Here is an 18,575-nt window from a genome sequence, read left to right as displayed (position 1 = left end):
AGGCTCATGAAGATGGTTTCCATCCTCTCCATGAGCATGATCGTGTGGTGCGTTGATGCGGGAATGTTCCCCCGACTTCTGCTCGGAAACATGAAGATGAGCAGAGCTACACTCCACCTGTCGAGTATTCTTCTCGATTTCGGTGCCGGTTGGGCCGCTGGGGCACGCATCTTGCTGGTCGACGCACGCCATGGAGCACTCCAAGGCTGCTGCGGCCTTGATGCAGGTTTCTGCAGGTCTCGGTCAGCAGAGGGTCGCTGCAAAGTGCTGGCTCAATACCATCGCATCGATCATCCTCGCTGCAATGGTCTCCCGCGCCTCCTTGAGCTGATGAACTACAACATTCATCACCACCACAACCATCCAGAGTTGATGGGTTTTCCACGGAGCCACCACAGCAATCGGCTGGGCCGCTGACACTTTCGCTTGTGCAGCGGGTCATCTTTCATAAGTATCAAGATCTTCGGGCCGTGCCAGAGAACCAGGCGGCTATGAAGTTCTCAAGTGGTAAGTAATAGAGGTGGTGTTGCGGAATGAATGTCTCCTCGCCGGTTATCGGACGTCGTTTTACGGTGCCACGAATCTGGCTGCAAGACGTTTCTCGGCTGGACTTGGCAACTCGACCTCTGTCCCGTGTACTGCACTAGGGGCCGTGATTTGACAAAGTGATACAGTCTCCCGCCCGTGCTACTCCTGGCCTACCAAGCCAAGCCCTTTACAGTTTGATTGTCTACACCCTCTGGATTCACCTCGGGTACATCGAGAACACCACTTTGGCCAGCTCAAACTGGCCGAAGGAAGATTAACTTCCTCTGGGGCAGAAGCCGTTCGTGCAGGACAGCGGATGGCGACCTGCTCTTGATAAGATGATTATGTGTGGTCAGGCTTCATGGCCATGGCATGTCCATAGTCTGACAAGCAGAGGGCGCACGGCGGCTTTCGAAGCACCAGTGAAGTCAAGTGCAACGATCACGTGATGGGTTCTATCAGACATTTTTATCACCAGCGATGGTACTGCGTAATTACAGCATGTTGAGTGAGGTATCATCGCTGAAACTAGCCCTGATGTTGCCGGCTAGGCCTGGGAAGTGAGGACCTCTTCCCAAGCATAAAGTCATTCACGCTGTACAACAGGGATTTGGGAGCTGAATGTCCTGTACAGCAATTCATTTACCGCGTGTGGGACTGTACAGTAGACGATCATTCCGCTGATTTCCTGGTGTTCGAGAGCCGATGTCGCACGTGGGTGTATATCTCACCGTAGTCAGTTCGGGGGAGCACTGGACCCTGCACGTAATAGACAGTTACGTCATAAACAACAAGTAATTTTTGAAAATCTACCGAACTGTGAAGCATCACGTCTTGCATGCTTCGGGTCAGGAGCAGAAGTTGAAAATCATTCATCGACGCGAATGCCACCCTACCTTATCCATTGATGACTGCAATACAGCTCTAAAGGATCCGAATCTCGACATTGGAAGCACATGAACATGCCCATTGACCAGCAGCAATTCTCCGGCCGACGGGTCGTCCTGGACGCTCCAGATGCGTACCCTCTATCAGCCGGCTGTTGATAACCGTTCCCTGACCCTTCGCTTCCGACTGTCAGCCACAGCATTTTCCAGCAGAGCTAAACGCTGAAGGGTTCTCAAGTTGGAAGTGTGGGCTATCCGTGTGCACCGATTGACTTTGTTCAATCAACCATGGTGTAATAAATGTCCCGCAGAACCTATACACAGGGCTTGCCATCAGATTGGGTACTAGCCAGAGTCACCCAACCGATCCAACCCGAATGGATCTGCATCCACTATCAATCTGCTGAGATTTAAACGTGGCGGAGGCCAAACTCCAAACACCGAGCCAAGGACAGGGGTATCGTGCGTGGCTCTCTTGTCGTCTCGGTGTTCGCCTTTGCCGCAAGATTGCCCGATAACATTGGCACCCTGCAGGGTTGCGCCGAGCCGCTCCAACGGCCTCAGACCAGCGCCGTTCCCGGACGCCAGTCCGAAATAGAAAACACAAAGCTCTAGAGTCGAGTCATACGATCCACGATGGCCCATGAGAGTGCTTTCAGTCGTCGTCGGAGATCGAGGTCTAATTGTTCGTACATGACTGATGACAGAGGCGCTCTCATCTCGCAGTCCAGATCCATACTCTCCTGTGTCTTTGCGCCTTCCCCGCTCTCCTGTGTTACTGACTGAGATTTAAGTTTTTCCACCAGTTGCGCAATCAGATGGCGCAAGCGATGCAGCTCGCCAAGGACAATGCGCCGGGCCATGTGTTGAGGATCACTTCTTTCCATGCTGTAGTTGTCCACGAAGCCAGCAGGGCTTGGGAGCGCAGACTCAGACTGCGGTGTCGGACGCGTAAGACCGGGCTCTCGGAGGTCTTGGAGATTAGGGTCCTTGCACGCAATGGCGGCGTACAGGCTCAGCATTTTGAAAATGACGAATGAGATGATGGCGAGGAGACATCCGTCGTGGTAGTTGGGGCAGTTCAAGATGGCGCTCACAGCGTTGATTGTGACCTTGTTTTGTTCGACCACGTCCAGTACCACTCGGAGGATCGTGACGTTGTCCAGGTCGAGTATCGCCCAGGTATTGCAGACTGTCGATGACAAGTGGGATAATTGTGTGATGAAACTTGTGGCTTCGGTCAGGCAGGAACACGACGTCTCGGTCAGATCCAGCTCCGGGAATGCGGAATTCCAACCGGCAGCGTTGGGTGACGAGAGTGCCAAAAACTCTGGCACGGTAGTCTCGAGGCTGGGCAAAGCAGTCGAAAAGCTGTCATGCCTGTTACACCCGCCACCATCATTGCTATCACAACTCGCGCTGGTGCTGCTGAGACTGCTACAGCTGCAATTGCTGGCCCCTCCGTCGACGTGGGTTGACAAGAGCTCCGCCGTGTTGAGAAAGTTGAATTCGGGTCCGTCGATGGTGAAGGAAACATCTGAGGCTGTATCCAGGTCAACGAAAGTCGTGGGAAGGGACTGGTTCAGCATGGCCAGCTGTTCATTCAGCTTGTCTGTAGGGATGGGCACGGAGCTGCTTTGCAAAGACTGCGTTCTTTGCGGTGGACGTGGTCGGCCCGTGCTGGAGTTGGTAGAGCCTTCATTGACACTTGACCGACTGCCAGGCTTCCTGCCGGCTCGTTTGATGGCCACATACTCACAGGTAAGACCTCGTTTGGCACAGCGGTGGCAGGTTGGCTTCTCCTTGGTACACCGCAACTTGGCTGAAGCACAAGCATCACAGCTGTTACGCAGCGGGAGTTCTAGCGAGACAGTGGAACCGGCGCTGGCGGCATGGGCCGTTGAAGGTGGATTGGTGGCGGCCATGTTAGAGTGTATCAAAGCGGAAGGTCTTGGCTTGGGCAAAGAAGAGATCGAGATCCAGGTGAGACTTCACCGATGCAAACAGTCTCTTCTTATTTAACCGGTGTAATCAAGATCATGCAATACGAGCAGCCGTATGGGTGGTCAGCACTAACCACGACGCCAGCCAGCAAAAGAGGTCTTCATCCACCGTGGATAGAGGAAACATCCTGCTTGCTGGTGATAATCTAATCTGGCCCTCACAGCTCCAGAGCGAGCTGATTCGTCGAGGACCTCTGGGACCAGCGACCCCCATTGCCAAATAATGTTAAGCTCATGCAAGGCGTTCAAGCTTTTGCTTGACGCTCCGGCGCCGCGGGCTCGATAAGGTTTGCTCCCCACAAACGCGCGGATCGACCGAATCATCTTGATCGTGGGGAATCTCGGCGGGATTATGGGGCTCGGGGGGCCGTCAACATCGGCCGGCTGAGAATCACCCGAGTTCGGGTGCTATCCTCTAGTAATCACCCGAAAGGAAGGTGACAAGCCTCGCTAAGGCCTTGGAGGGTCCTCGGGCAGTTGTGTCCGCATGCTCGCCAACAACACACCTTCGACACCATGGGCAAGATCTACGTGTACAACTTCTCATCAGTCCTCGTTCGCCCCACGTGGCCCCTGCTAACCTTTTACACCAGTAGTGCTTGTCAAGTCTCGTTTTGTGATCCCTGCCACTGCATGTCTTTGCAGTTACGAGATCCTTCGAGATCCTTCATGTTTCCAACATGCTCTTGGGGAGAGTGGGGGAGATGTACTCGCTGGTACCAGTCAAGTGTCCAGACATACGGCAGTGATAAGGGATCGACCGCACGATCCTCCGTTTGCGCGCCGTGTTGCGAGGACTAGCAAAGCCTTGCATGTGCGAGCTCTCGCAACAGATTGCGCTAGGCCTGTGGTCATCCCCCTGATCAATCCTGTTCAGTACGAGGTACTCACAGTCTTGCACCCCTGTACTGATCAGTCTGACAATCCGGCAAGAACAGGAAAAGCGACTGTCTTAGATAGGCTGCGCATTAGCACAAATACTAGTTGGTCGTTGCACCTAGTGTAAGCAAGGATTGACAGTCGAGCCCGAGGAAATAGCAGCCGATGGGATTTCATTCGCAAATTCCCATCGGCTGATATTTCCTGCTGATGATGGGTTTCTGAATATTCATATCCATATCCGACGGGGGCCGAACCAGATGACTTACCGGCATGACAGCTCCACAGCAATCCAGTGCGCCAGGGACACGGAGATCCGCTCGTACAGTTGTCGTCGACCCGGGCCGTGACACATGGAGACAATTCCCGCGTCAACGACATATCGAACTGCAATTGCCAGGGTACTCGATGGGCAAGCGAAAAGTCGTTGGGCTCTGAGTACCTCGTACTCGTAGCCGACTCATGGAATGGTCCGACGCTATAGCCCGTACGCCACCGATCTGTCGAGAATGTGCCGAACATTGCACTAATCCCGATAAGACATGCAGGGCGTAATCGCTTGCAGGACGATCCTCTATCCCGATGAGGCAAGGGGGTCAGTAGGGGAAGGTTTCTTGATAGGGTTCCAACAGAAGCAATAACAAGCAATGACTGGCTCTGGGAATGGTACCCTGTAGATATGTGGCTTGATGGATGGCGAGATGCTCGCCCTCGCTTGTGGCAGAATAAAACGATTCGTCTGTAGCAGGCCCTGGAACAGCATAAGAAAATGTTAGCTAACCTCCAATGCAGGGCCAACACCTGCCTGCATGATTCTGCCAGAATGTGTCGAGGGTCTGTATTCGAATGAGCAAGTCTCTGGCTGAAATAGCCGGCGGCTGATCTCGGGATCTGTTCAACATCCTTTTCAATCCAATCCAAATGACCCGGCCCGATCGGCGCCCAGGGGTCTCCGGTGGGACTGGTTCAATTGAGCCACGATTTATGTCTGGCCTCTCCTGAGACAAGTGTAAGCGGAACTGACACAAGGACCACTGAGCAACCACCCCACACTCCTCCCGGCCGGTAAGCAAATGGCCCCTTTCCCATCACTGACCAAAGAATGGCATTCGGAGCCTTACCCGTCCATTGATCCAACTCGACCGGAGTTATCGGCCAAGGGTAAAGTCATCGCCATCACAGGTGGAGAAGGCAGTATCGGCATAGCTGTGGCCAGGGCCTTTGCTCGTGCCGGCGCCGAACGCATTGCGATCGTCGGCCGCTCGGTTGACCGTTGGAGCAACGCCAAGAGAGAGATCGAATGCCTGGGGGCGCGGGTGCTGGCCGTCCGCGGCGACATCTCAGATGGTCCCTCGATCCATAGTGCCTTTGCAACCATCGAGAGAGAATTCGGCAAGGTAGACGTCGCGGTCGCCAATGCAGGATATCTCCCCAGGTTCAGTTCAATCCCAGAAGCCGATCCTGACGAGTGGTGGAAAGGCTTCGAGGTCAACACAAAGGGGGCCTTCAACACCTCGCGCGCCTTTCTGGCTGTGGCGGCGCCGGAAGCCTATCTCGTGGACATTTCTTCAGGCATTGTCCACATGCCAGCCAAGCCCGGTGCTTCCAGTTATATTTCATCCAAGCTGGCGGCGACGAAGGTGTATGAGACAGTCGCGGCTGAAAACGAGAGTCTCCATGTCGTTTATATTCATCCCGGAGTGGTCCGTAGCGAGTTGAGTCGCAAGGCTGGTATGACGGCGATGGATTCAGGTGAGTTGGATCTCATTTACTGGCAGAGCCAGAGCAGCAACTCGGGACAGGACGGTTTACTGACTGAAATCTCTCTTTCAGCTGACCTTGCCGGCCAGTTTGTCTTGTGGGCAGTTAGTCCGGAGGCCAAGTTTCTTCGCAACAAATATCTGTGGGCCAACTGGGATGTAGACGAGCTGAAACGGCGCCGGGAAGAGTTGGGACAGCCGCACCAGTTGAACATCAGAATGAATGGACTACCTCTCTGCTAAGGTCTGCCGTTAGATGGTCTGGTCCTTAATGGATTATATGCTTTGACCGTTGCTGGTTTGACGTCTTGGCTCTGGACTTTCCGCCGAGGGTGTGTGGCAACACCAGGAGAGCAGGACTGGATTACCAGACACTCAGGTCTGCTCTTTTAAATATACCTGGTCGAAAGGACACGGGAAGAGTAGTCATGAGATCATGGACTTTTGCAGCGGCCGAGGAACTGTGTCGCGCGACACCAACGGACCGTTGATCTTGTCGAATCACCATCTTCCCCGTTACCGCGAAATGGACTGCGATCGCCACCCGGCTTTGAATGAATAACGAGGTTTGCTTTGGTAAGCCGATCTCGACCTTGATCGCTCCACAGGGTTTCGGGGGAGGAGACAGACAAACACCCGGGGGTCCGGGTCCTAGAACACCCTGAGGAAGACCAAGGCAACATTATTAGACGTCGCCTGCTACGTTGTCATCAATCAGCATCCAGGTGACTAGATCATTCCCGTAACCCGTGAGGACACTTAGATCCGAGTGGCAAGTTGCAGACGACAAGCATGAAACCCAATCTCAACCTCGATCTACAGGAGATCTAACTTTCTCCCTTAAGTTCTGCACAAAACAGCGCTCGGGGAACCAACAGCGCGTGAAACACCCGGCAAGCTGTTATTGTTGACAGCACCGTGCCACAGGACCTTCAAAGCTACGGATGTTGCGTGCGATTCGCCTTCCGGACGAACACGCTCTATGGTGTAAGAGAAGAAAGCGAACAAGCCGGCGCATCGCCCGGATGTTGAATAGCAAAGGAAGACGACGGCCTTTCACACCACCCGATTCCTCGGGCATTCAAGATCCGGAGACGAAGAAGGGCCCAAGGCCGGCATCCACAGCATCATATTCCCACCTCGGCCGACATTTTAACGCCAAACAGGAGATAGCACTGTACACCGGCTCTCTCGCGCCTTCATCAGACTCTCAACGACCATGGCATTAAGCCACGGCAATAAGCTCACTCGGGCAGATCGATGGGGATGGTAGAGACCGGGTCCTCGTTATCACCGCCTCCCTGCACCTTATACACTCGGTCGACACTCCTCCCCTCTCGAACCGTCCGGGCGCTCGGGCGATGTTCTTGCGTGTTTCCTCGGCCGTTGAAGGGCCCGACATGATGCCCACTGACAGCGCGGTATCTATGACTACCGGATACTTCGGCCCCGAGGCACCAGGACATGGGCAATCTTCGTCCGGGATAGTGAGAGATACGCCCAGAGATCCGTCGTCGCAGGGTAAGTCAGCATGGATGGTCTCATCAAGCATGCAAGCGGTGTACCGAATGGAAATAACGGCTGTGGAATATGGCTGAACAACCAAGGAGACGATGAACACGTGCATGTGCTTTTCGTTCCGCGATTACCGATACAGTACATCCTCCAACTCGAGCGATGTGCACTTTTGTCATAGCACCGTCCCAAGTATCTGAAACAAGAGGATGCAAGATAAAGACCGCATGCAGAGCGTTTTACTGGCCACCCTGCGCCTGATAGCCTTGAATCAGCTGGTCCCAAAAGGTCCAATCGACCGTGTCGAGGCTGAAGTCATCCATTATATCAAGCCCGGGGACACCGGACAGGCTGTTCAAGAGGGCGTTGGCATCGCTGGAAGGCGTCTGATCGACTGTATCCGCCATTCCGGGGGTGGGAGTTACATTACTACCTTGTCTGTCTGGCCTGCCCTTGCGGCCCATTCTACGGAGGGAGCGCAATTCGGTGATAAAGGCCGGCTCGGGCACTCGGTTCTGGGGTGGGTTCGCGGCCCAGGCTTTGAGCGTGATGCGCCTGATGGCGATGTGCAGGGCTTGTTTCGACTCGAGGAGCTCGCCGTGGTTGTTGTACAGCTCCTCTACCCTCCTCCAGGCGGCGTCCGTAGTCGCGGGCGAAAGCAGGTCGGGCTTCTGCAGGCTCGTGATGGTAAAGATCAGCGAGTCCCACGAGCCCCATACAAAGAAGGATCTCAAATGCCATCGATATCTCCTCAAGCTCGTGTTCGCCGACGCGGCCAGATCCGTCTGAAGAATGTCCTGTGCCAGTTGGAACAGTTCCCGTGCCTCGGTGTCCGTGATGGCCTGGTTCTTATCCTTGGGGAGTCGCGCCCGGAGACGCATGGCCGTGATGGCCGATCTCGCCAGACAGACCGTCAGATAGTGGAGGGGGTCGACGACGTTGCAATAGCGGATATACTTCTCCTCGACCTGGCTTTCGGTCTCGGCAATCAGGAGCTCAGCATCATCCTCGCTCTGCGTGTCGTGTTTTGATTGTTCCGCTCGCGCCATGGCCTTTCCGACAAATGCACGTGTCAGGCAGAAGATCATGTCCGTGGCTCCCTTCCGCTCCTGGGGTGGCTCCGTCATGCCGGGCCAGATCTGGTCGTCGTGGATGTTCGATGGCTGCTGGGTGTCCCATGGGTCTGTCATGGTGGCGATCCCCGTGCCGGACATCTTGCTGGCAATGCCGTCGAGCGGCAGGAGCTGGTAGAACAGCCTGCGGCGCATTTGCACCTCGAATGGATGCAAGCCCAACTGCTCGCCATCACGATGAAGACCCATGCGCTGGGCGATGCGGATCGCCACTCCCGTTAGGATCCAATATGTGTGTGGGTCGTAGATGAAGCGACCGGGAATGAGGAACAGGACGAGAGCCTGCAAGATGGACATCTCGGTGGTTCGCAGAAAGGAAGCGTTGACCAGAGCCTGCCGCGTCGCAAAGTGAAACCTCTGCAGCATTTTGTTCCGCGCCTGGCCAAATTTCCTGGCACAGTCATCCTCTGTCAGCGAGAAGACGGCAAAGTGATAGATGGCAAACAGCAGGCACTCGTCTGCTCTCGACACTGTCTCGGGTTCTCGTGACACGCGGTCCAGCATCTGAAATGTCGTTGGAACGTGGAGGATCTTGCAGATGGGTTCGACATTTTCCACATGCGTCTGCCATAGGATCATGGCTTCCGCGTGGCGGGGATGATACTGCGTCAGATTCTGCGGCAAACTGGTGTTCGAGCCCATGAACGCTCCGGTCAACGGGTCGCCCGCAAAATCAAAATCGCCGAGAACGGCAGACATTGATGGATCCTCTCCTTCTGCCTCTCCTGCTTCGCCTTCTTCTTCCTCGGTGTCGTTGTCGTCGTCGTCGTCGTCGTCGTCGTCGTCGTCAGCTACGCCTCGCTTCTGACCCCCGCCAAGATTGCGCCAAAGCTGACTGTCGAGGTAGATTGATTTGCCTTCGCCAGCTACCAGCTTCCCCATTCTCGACGCGCCGGAATCAGACGCTGGTTGCCCGGTGGAAGGGGCCGGCTCTTGCGCCTGTAGTGGCTCGTCATTTGGCGTCGACGTAGTCGTGTCGTGGGGCAGGAGGCCATGCTGCGCCAAGATGCGCTCATATTGATCGAGCCTTTGATGGACAATGTCGCTCAGCTTTCGTTTGCGGCGCCGGGGCTGAGGCGCTTGATAGACACATTCCAGCTTGCTCTTATGACAGCTCGAACAGACTGGTTTCGCCTTGTCGCATTTGACTTTCCGTTTGCCACACGTCTGGCAGGTATATGGCATAGTCGTCTCTGTCGAGTCGTCATTGTTGTTTTTGTTATTGTTGTTGCTTGGACCGACAGAGAGCGACGGAGCCGGCGCAGCGGGTGGTGCTTCATTCCTGGACCTGCGTAATGGGTTGTTGTCTGCTGTAGTCAGTACGCCTGTGTCCATGTCCGCGGCGACTGAACAGGAACGTTTTGACGTCCCACTTGGTAATCACCGGGGCCAAATCCACAATGTCTCGGCTTGATCGCGTTCGACTAACTACAGTAGACCGTGCACATGCGTAGGGAGTGGCCTTAGGCGGAGTGCGCGAGGATTGAATCCCATCGGGCCATTCGACGCCCCCACCTCATTAAGCCCTGACGGTAATGGGGGACATTCGGCGTGCAACAAGAATTGTCGGCCGTGGTCGTGGACAACGGGGCCCGACCTCGCGACTTGGGCGGCCGTTAAGGGCGTCCGAAAGACCGAAATGTCCCATACCTACCAAATGGGAGGGGAGCACCGGCCGGCCAGAAGACGGGACAAAGGCCCGGAGTGACCGGAGAGGCTGGGGGGTCGTTTCGGGTGCAATTTCCGACGCCCGGGCGTCGATAAGACCCGAAGACCCTAAATTCGCATGTGTATCTCCGTACTCCGTAGGGTCAGGAGACGTAGCACCACTGCCAGCATATACTCGAACGGTCTGGCGGCGCGAAACCCAGCAGGCGTCAATCACCTGCTCGACCAAGACATCTCCAACCACTGCCATGATAATCGCCGGGCTTTGCCCTTTGAAATGGTCAACATAGAGCAGTTCTCATTGGGGGGCAACCAGTCCATAGAGAAATCGACGCTGCCCTCGTTCACCAGCGTTTGTGCAGGAATACTGTCCTGGAGACTAACTTCCAGACTGTGCCCCTCCCCGATGGGAAGACATGGTCCAACATCAACTCGGTCTGGTGGCAACAACGACGAGAAGCACCGGGCAAGTATTCAGCAGTCTGAGGGCAAAGGGGTTCTTGTCACTCTACTAAAATCTCCTGAACCTGAACCACAACAGCTGAAGGCATCTTGACCTCCTTCGGCGTCAAGCGAGCCGCAGCCACAGAATACCACTTCTTCACACGCCCTCTTATCTCAAAGGCGACTTTCCCATCACCGGCGAGTTTCCGCAGCACCTCGTCGATAAATGGCTCCAGTGCCAGAGTGCGAGTCTCTTCGTCGAGAGAACGGCCGTAGATCTCCGTGACGAGATCCTTGACCGCCACACTTCTCTCGCCACGGCTACGGACCCGACCGAGAGCGTTCATGACCTGTCTTTCGCGACGTAATTTCCCTTCCAACTCCCCTCTGAGCTTGGTTGGGAGGTCTTGGATGGTGACACCGTGAGCAGAGTGACCGACGAGGCACTTTTGGTCGTACATTTTCTGGAGGCTAGCCATAAAGACCCCCAGGTCTTCTACCGCGCTGGTGCCATGTCCCAGGATGTTGTCACCCGTGAACATGGCCCGCTCTTCCTCCAATATGAAACACATGTGGTCTTCCGAGTGCCCTGGCACGTGGATGGCACGGACAGTGGCGCCTTCGACGCGGAAGATTTGACCGTCGGTGATATCCTGCTGTCCCTGATCCGGGTCATTCTTGTAGATGGAGTGCCGGAGATGAGGATACATGTGGAGCAGATCGGGAACTCCACCGGTGTGGTCACCGTGCCAGTGAGTCAAGAGGACGTGGGACAGACTAATCCCGCTTGACGCCAACGTGGATTGAACAAGCCTCGCCCATTTTGGCTCACCGCCGCCGGTATCGATCAAGATCCGGCGTTTACCAGTACCGACGACGTATGTGTTGGTACCTTGAAAGGTAAACTGTACGAGGGTGTCAGTCGATTGGAGGCCATTTCGAGGATGTATCTACCTTTCCTGGATTCTGGCCCAATATGCGAATGACTCTGTCAGTGAGCTGCTCGACGTCTGGTACATGCGGAAGTGCTGCGGTCTGACCCTTGAGATAATCTTCGAAGACACAGATATTCAACGCCTTGTTGATCTGCTTGTAGCCTCCTTTCTCGTCCTGCATATTAGCTAACTGGGTCAGACCCTCCTTTGTGCTCCGAGCTACAAGTAAAGAGAGGAGCTGGTGGCTGACCTAAAAGTCAGTGGAAGCCACACAAGAGCTTGATGCAAAGATCGTGTTCCTTGTTCAGGGACTCTTTTATGATGTATGCTTGAGACGGTGGCGTATCAAGAGGATTGTTCTGACGAAGCAGTCGTCTCGGGCCATTTCTCACAAATCGTCGGTCCTTTAACATTGGTTATATCCTGGTGCTGACCGTCTTCGGGGTATTTGCCTTGTGCTGAGTCTTGTTGCTTATCTGCTTAGCAATGAGTTGCGCCGTTACTCACAGACCAAGGCGAATCAATGTCCGCAACTGTGCATTCGTGGGAGGTTGCTACCTTCCTCCTGATGGCCCCGTCGACTTCTCTTTTAGGTTTCCATCTTCTGGGAGGTGTGCACAGTAGCCCATCGAGTATCATCTTGTCTTTGGAAAGTTTGTAGAAGTCCCGTTGGTCGGCGCTCAACACGAATAGAACTGCTGCGAACGGGTTCTTTCACGATTACCCGCCAGGCGTCTCCATGAGCACATCATCTCTAGATTAGTCAAGGAGCTATATCCACAAGTCGAAGTAAGCAATCTTCATTATCAACCAGTCAGCACTCGGGTCAATTCAGAACGGGTCATTAACTGATGCCCTGCAGAGACGGGGGTCGGCGAGAAGACTGATCCACGGTGAATCCATCGAGCCGCAGTCCTCTCCAAAGCTTGCATGAAGGGTTTCATCCGAAGTCGAGGGACTTCCCACGTGGAGGTCACGGACTGAAATCGTCCTCAGAGGTCTCCCACGCGCGGATACAACCCGATTGTCAAATCGCGGGCCGGAGTTCCGGTGGACTGATGGGACGGTCAAGCCCGGCGTGGGTTTAACAAGATGGCTATCCCTGGTTCTTGAAGCATCGAATGTGCTCAGTGAAAGCGAGACACATGAGGTCTTTGTCTGAATATTCCTCCTTCCTCACTGATGTCGATTGGCACGCCGCGTCTGCCAAGGTTGGCTTAATCTCGAGACCGACATCGGAAACATGAAGCTCCTCTATTTCAGCAATGAGTTTCCAAAGGAGGATCTCCAGCACCTCTTTCGTTGCCTCCACAACCACAGCAAGGACAGACGACATACCATTCTCGCTCAGTTTATCCACGAGGCTACACTCGCCATCAAGGATGAAATCCGGCACCTCTCGACAGAGCTGAAGCAGTTGATCCCACCGTTCGACAGTATCCTTACGTGGGCTGAGAACACTGAGCTGCGGGAGGGACTCATATGTGGTGCCGTCGATGGAGTGCTGCTTACGGTTGTCCAGCTTGCGATATACATTGGGTAGGTGATCTCCATCAACGGAGACGATGAAGACGTCCAGATCTGACCCGTTCCAGATATGTGGAGAATCATCCGGACGAGCTGGCGAGATTGGATCAGACATCTCTGGCGGGCCTAGGCATCGGCTTACTGGCACTGACTGCCGTGTCGCTGTCCTCCGCCGTGGTCGATTTGCCACGGGCCGGTGCAGATGCTGTGCGTCTCGCTTTCCGCATGGGCTGCCACGTGCTCGCCGTCTCCGAGAACTTGGAATCTCGCGATCTCGCAGCAGCTCCAGAGACATGGGCCTACGTGATACACAACGTTGATCCTGTCGCGACACAGCAGGCGCTCGATGCACTCCAGTCGCGAGAAAAGATCCCTGGCACCAGCAAGATATTCCTCAGTGCTGTCAGCCGAACCTCAGTCACCGTCAGTGGACCGCCCTCGAGATTAAAGGCCCTATTCACTCGGTCAGAATTCTTCCGGGACTCCAGATCTATCGCTTTGCCCGTCTATGGTGGTCTCTGCCATGCGCCTCATGTCTACGGCTCTCGGGACGTTCAGAGTATTGTCCGGGGTAGCTCGTTGGACGCGAACCTCGCAAAACCCGGGCCTGTCGTGCCGATCTATTCGACCAGCACCGGTGTGCCGTTCAATGCCTCGAATGCGGCAGAGCTATATGAATGCGTTATCTCAGAGCTACTCACGCAGGCGATCTGCTGGGACCAGGTTATCCAGGGCGTGGTCACTCAATTCCAAAGTGCTGGTGCCAGCCAGGTGGCGCTCTCCTGCTTCGGCAACTCAATTCTCATCAACGACCTCAAAGTGTCCTTGGAATCCAGTCTTCCCCAACTTGAAGCATCCGTCACTAATCTTGTATCATGGGTTTCCGACGCTGCGCCCGCCGCGGTGTCACCGCGAGGCTCGGCGCAATCCAAGCTCGCCATTGTCGGCATGTCATGCAGGCTCCCCGGCGGAGCTACAAACACGGAGAAGTTCTGGGAAATCCTCGAACAGGGTTTGGATGTCTCTCGACGTGTCCCCGCCGACCGCTTCGACATTGACACGCACTACGACCCGACTGGCAAGCAGATGAACAAGAGCATGACGCAGTACGGATGCTTCATCGACGAGCCTGGCTTGTTCGACGCGCCTTTCTTCAACATGTCTCCACGTGAAGCCCAAGTCGCCGACCCGCAGATGCGTCTGGCTTTAGTCACGGCATTCGAAGCGCTCGAGCGTGCTGGTTACGTCGGCAACCGCACCTCGTCCACCAAGTTAGAGCGCATCGGCACCTACTACGGGCAGGCTGCTGACGATTACCGGGAGGTCAATCAAGGCCAAGAGGTCAGCACCTACTACATTCCAGGGGGTTGTCGTGCATTCGGTCCTGGTCGCATCAATTACTTCTTCAAGTTTGCTGGCCCTAGTTACAGCATAGATACGGCCTGCTCGTCTGGACTCGCAGCTATTGAGGTATTCTCTTTCACCCTAACAAAACGGGGATAGTAAAATGTGCTGACATCTTGTTTTAGGTCGCTTGTCAAGCTCTTTGGCAAGGGGATGTCGATACTGCTGTCGCGGGCGGCGTCAATGTGCTCACAAATCCTGATGGCTTTGCTGGCCTGGGCCATGGTCATTTCCTGACCAAGGGCCATAATGCATGCAAAACCTGGGATGCCACCGCTGATGGATACTGCCGCGCAGACGGTGTCGGATCTGTCGTCATCAAACGTCTTCAAGACGCAGAGGCCGACAACGACAACATCTTGGGAGTAATTCTCGGTGCCGGGACCAATCATTCTGCTGAGGCCGTTTCTATCACTCACCCTCACGCCGGCCATCAAGCATACTTGGCCCGACAGGTGCTTCGTCAATCTGGCGTGGACCCCCTGGATGTTTCTTATGTGGAGCTCCACGGCACTGGCACCCAGGCTGGCGACTACGAGGAGATGCAAGGCATCATGGACGTATACGCCCCGCTCGTCAAGCGGCGTAGCAAGGAACAGCCGCTGCACATCGGCGCTGTCAAGGCAAATGTCGGCCACGGCGAGTCCGTTGCAGGGACGACAGCTTTGATCAAGGTGCTCTTGATGTTACAGAAGAACGCCATTCCACCACATATCGGCATTAAAACGGAGATCAACCCTCGGCTTCCTAAGGATTTTGACAAGCGCAACGTTCATATCCCGTTCGAGATGACGCAGTGGAAGCAGAAGGCTGGCACCAAGCGTGTCGTCGCTCTCAACAATTTCGGTGCTGCTGGTGGCAATACGACCATGATCTTGGAAGAGGCACCGACTCGCACAACGACAGAGAGAGACCCACGCCCTACTCATGTCGTCGCCGTATCGGCAAAAAGCAAGGCATCATTGGCAGGAAACATTGAGCGCCTGATCGCTTATATCGATGCCAACCCACAGCTCAACCTCGCCGATCTCTCATACACAACCACCGCACGTCGCTACCATTACCGCAACCGCCTGACAGTGACCACCTCGGACGCCGCTCATTTGAGGTCGCAGCTCACTTCGCGCCTGGCGAAGATTGACTCAGTCAAGGCGCTGGCACAGTCCGATCCACCAATGATTGCTTTCACCTTCACCGGCCAAGGTGCTTCAAACAAGTCCATGGACCTTGAACTGTACCGCGACGTTCCGATCTTCCGCGAGCAGATTCAGCATTTGGATCGTCTGGCTCAAGGCCAAGGCTTCCCAACTTTCATTCCGGCCCTTGATGGATCACATCCAAAGGATCATGCACACTCTCCGGTCGTGACCCAGCTTGCTTTGGTGTGCTCTGAGATGGCTCTGGCCAAATACTGGGCTGCTCTCGGCGTCAAGCCAGATGTAGTCCTCGGTCACAGCTTGGGCGAATACGCCGCAATGCACGTGGCCGGCGTTGTCTCTGCGGCCGACACGATATTCATGGTAGGCCGCCGGGCTCAGATGCTACAAGAAAAATGCACGATTGGGAGTCACACCATGATGGCCGTCCGAGCCTCTCTTGCCACCATTGCGGAGAACTCGGCAAACAAGCCGTATACCATTGCTTGCATCAATGGACCCTCTGATACGGTGCTCAGTGGCACGAAGCAGCAGATGGATGAAGTTGCTGCGCCACTCGAGAAAGCCGGATTGCGCTGCATTAAGCTGGATGTGGCTTTTGCATTCCACTCTGAACAGACAGACCCTATCCTGGACGAGTTCGAGGCAACAGTGAAGACGGGTGTGATCTTTCAGGAGCCGAAAGTGCCAATCATCTCGCCCCTGCTAGGCAGAGTCGTTTTCGATGACAAGTCGTTCAATGCGAACTATGTCCGCCGGGCCACCAGAGAGGCCGTGAGATTTTTCCCTGCGCTGGAGAACGCCCAGGAGCTTTCGACCATCAATGACGAAACTATCTGGGTCGAAATTGGCCCTCATCCGGTTTGCACCAATTTCGTGAAGACCTCCATCCCATCCACTGCTGTCGCCGTCCCTTCATTTCGGCGCGGTGAGGACAACTGGGCGACCATGGCAGAAGCTATGGCTGCATTGCACCTCGCGGGTGTCACAATTGGCTGGACTGAGTTTCACCACCCCTTCGAAAGCAGACTCCGCCTGCTCGACTTGCCGACATACGCCTGGAACGAGAAGAACTTCTGGCTCCAGTACAATGGTGACTGGTGTTTGACCAAAGGCAATACTTTCTACGAGGCCGAGAAACAGGCTGCAACAGGACAGAAAATACCAAAACCCCTGCCTGTCAGCGATTTGCAGACTTCGACAGTACAGCAAATCATCAGGGAGGCCATCAATGGCTCCGCTGGTACGGTGACCATGCAATCCGATCTCATGCAACCGGATTTCCTTGCTGCAGCTCATGGACACCGCATGAATGACTGTGGTGTTGTGACATCGGTAAGTAAATCCCGTCGCTTTGCTGCAAGGAGAGCCCTTCGAGACGCCGTTTCTGATGTTTTGATCACAGTCCATCCATGCCGATATCGCCTATACCCTTGGTAGCTATATGTACCGCAAACTCTATCCCAAGTCAAAGGACGTCAATATGAACATTGCCGATCTCGTGGTCACCAAGGGCCTCGTCGCCCAAAGTAACAAGAAATTGCCCCAGTTAATCCAGGTCACCGCCGCCACGGCCAACATCGAATCTGGTGTCGTCGAGTTGACCTGGCAAAACGTTGACAACGCTGGCGACGTGCATGAGCCATTTGCCACGGCCAAGATCATCTATGGCGATGCTTCTGCCTGGCTCAGCTCCTGGCTCCCTCTTACCCACTTGATCCACAGCCGGATCGAGGCGCTGGAGCAGATGGCGGCAAGAGGTCAAGCCAACCGGTTTTCACGGAACATGGCATACACGCTCTTCGCCGCCAATCTCGTCGACTATGCCGACAAGTATCGCGGCATGCAAGCCGTCGTGATGCACGACCTGGAGGCGTTTGCTGACGTGCAGCTGACTACGAAGGAGAGCGGCACCTGGACCGCGGCGCCTTATTTCATCGACAGCGTGGCACATCTGGCTGGATTCATCATGAACTGCTCCGACGCGATGGATGCCAGGAACAACTACTGCGTCACACCCGGGTGGAAGTCCATGCAATTTGCAAAGCCTCTCACACAGGGAGCAAAGTATCGGTCCTACGTCAAGATGATCCCTACCGCGGAAGACCCCACCGTCTTCCTGGGCGATGTGTACATCATGCAAGATAGTGCCATCATGGGCATGGTGGGTGGAATTCAATTCCGCCGCTACCCACGCATTCTGCTCAGCCGGTTCTTCTCCCCGCCGGATAAGATGGCGGCGATGGAGGACAAACCGGCAAAAGCTGCGGCTCCGCAAGGCACCCTGCCGGCGCCGGCTCAAGTAAAACCAGAGACCAAGACACAACAGCAACTGCCAAAACCGACACGCTTGCGTGAAGACGATGTCATTCATCCGACTGCCATGCCTGGACCGCCGAAGGACTTCAAAGCCGCCACCGCTGTTGTCGTGGAAGTCTCCCCGAGCAGCTCCGCCTCCGAGACGTGCAGTGACGATAACAGCATTGTCAGTAAAGCTCTTGAGCTCATTGCCAATGAGGGCGCGTTGGATATCGCTGACCTGGAGGATGATGTCCGGTTCGCAGACCTCGGCGTGGACAGTCTCATGTCGCTGGTGCTCGCGGAGAAGTTCAGAGTTGAGCTTGATATCAAGGTTGGTGGCGGCCTGTTTGTGGATTACCCTACGGTCGGGGACTTGTGCAAATGGCTGGAGGAGTATTATGGGTAGGTGGGCAAGGAGGGAGAAGAGAGGGGAC

General features: G+C 55.1%; 5 protein-coding genes across 5 annotated transcripts; 2 read left to right on the top strand and 3 right to left on the bottom strand.

Annotated features, from left to right (window-relative positions):
• Positions 1-2,026: 2,026 nt before the first annotated feature.
• G647_08918 (uncharacterized protein) lies at positions 2,027-3,340 on the bottom strand (the record flags this gene model as incomplete). The annotated part of the gene is made up of 1 exon (XM_008733223.1): positions 2,027-3,340. One exon carries the CDS (start codon positions 3,338-3,340, stop codon positions 2,027-2,029), a length of 1,314 nt encoding a protein of 437 aa, XP_008731445.1.
• A 2,030-nt stretch (positions 3,341-5,370) lies between these two features.
• On the top strand, positions 5,371-6,300 carry G647_08917 (uncharacterized protein; the record flags this gene model as incomplete). Its single annotated transcript, XM_008733222.1, has 2 exons — positions 5,371-6,049; positions 6,131-6,300. The coding sequence occupies 2 exons, from the start codon at positions 5,371-5,373 to the stop codon at positions 6,298-6,300; spliced, it is 849 nt and encodes a 282-aa protein (XP_008731444.1).
• Positions 6,301-7,811: 1,511 nt separating this feature from the next.
• On the bottom strand, positions 7,812-10,040 carry G647_08916 (uncharacterized protein; the record flags this gene model as incomplete). The annotated part of the gene is made up of 1 exon (XM_008733221.1): positions 7,812-10,040. The coding sequence occupies one exon, from the start codon at positions 10,038-10,040 to the stop codon at positions 7,812-7,814; it is 2,229 nt and encodes a 742-aa protein (XP_008731443.1).
• Positions 10,041-10,876: 836 nt separating this feature from the next.
• Positions 10,877-11,933, bottom strand: G647_08915 (uncharacterized protein; the record flags this gene model as incomplete). Its single annotated transcript, XM_008733220.1, has 2 exons — positions 10,877-11,722; positions 11,772-11,933. 2 exons carry the CDS (start codon positions 11,931-11,933, stop codon positions 10,877-10,879), a joined length of 1,008 nt encoding a protein of 335 aa, XP_008731442.1.
• Positions 11,934-12,995: 1,062 nt separating this feature from the next.
• On the top strand, positions 12,996-18,547 carry G647_08914 (uncharacterized protein; the record flags this gene model as incomplete). The annotated part of the gene is made up of 4 exons (XM_008733219.1): positions 12,996-13,291; positions 13,348-14,749; positions 14,809-17,175; positions 17,246-18,547. 4 exons carry the CDS (start codon positions 12,996-12,998, stop codon positions 18,545-18,547), a joined length of 5,367 nt encoding a protein of 1,788 aa, XP_008731441.1.
• Between the last annotated feature and the right edge of the window lie 28 nt (positions 18,548-18,575).

Source organism: Cladophialophora carrionii, assembly GCF_000365165.1.
Source record: "Cladophialophora carrionii CBS 160.54 unplaced genomic scaffold supercont1.8, whole genome shotgun sequence".
Lineage (NCBI taxonomy): Eukaryota > Fungi > Ascomycota > Eurotiomycetes > Chaetothyriales > Herpotrichiellaceae > Cladophialophora > Cladophialophora carrionii.
Note: the sequence above shows the minus strand (reverse complement) of the source record. Positions and strands in the feature narration are given on the sequence as shown.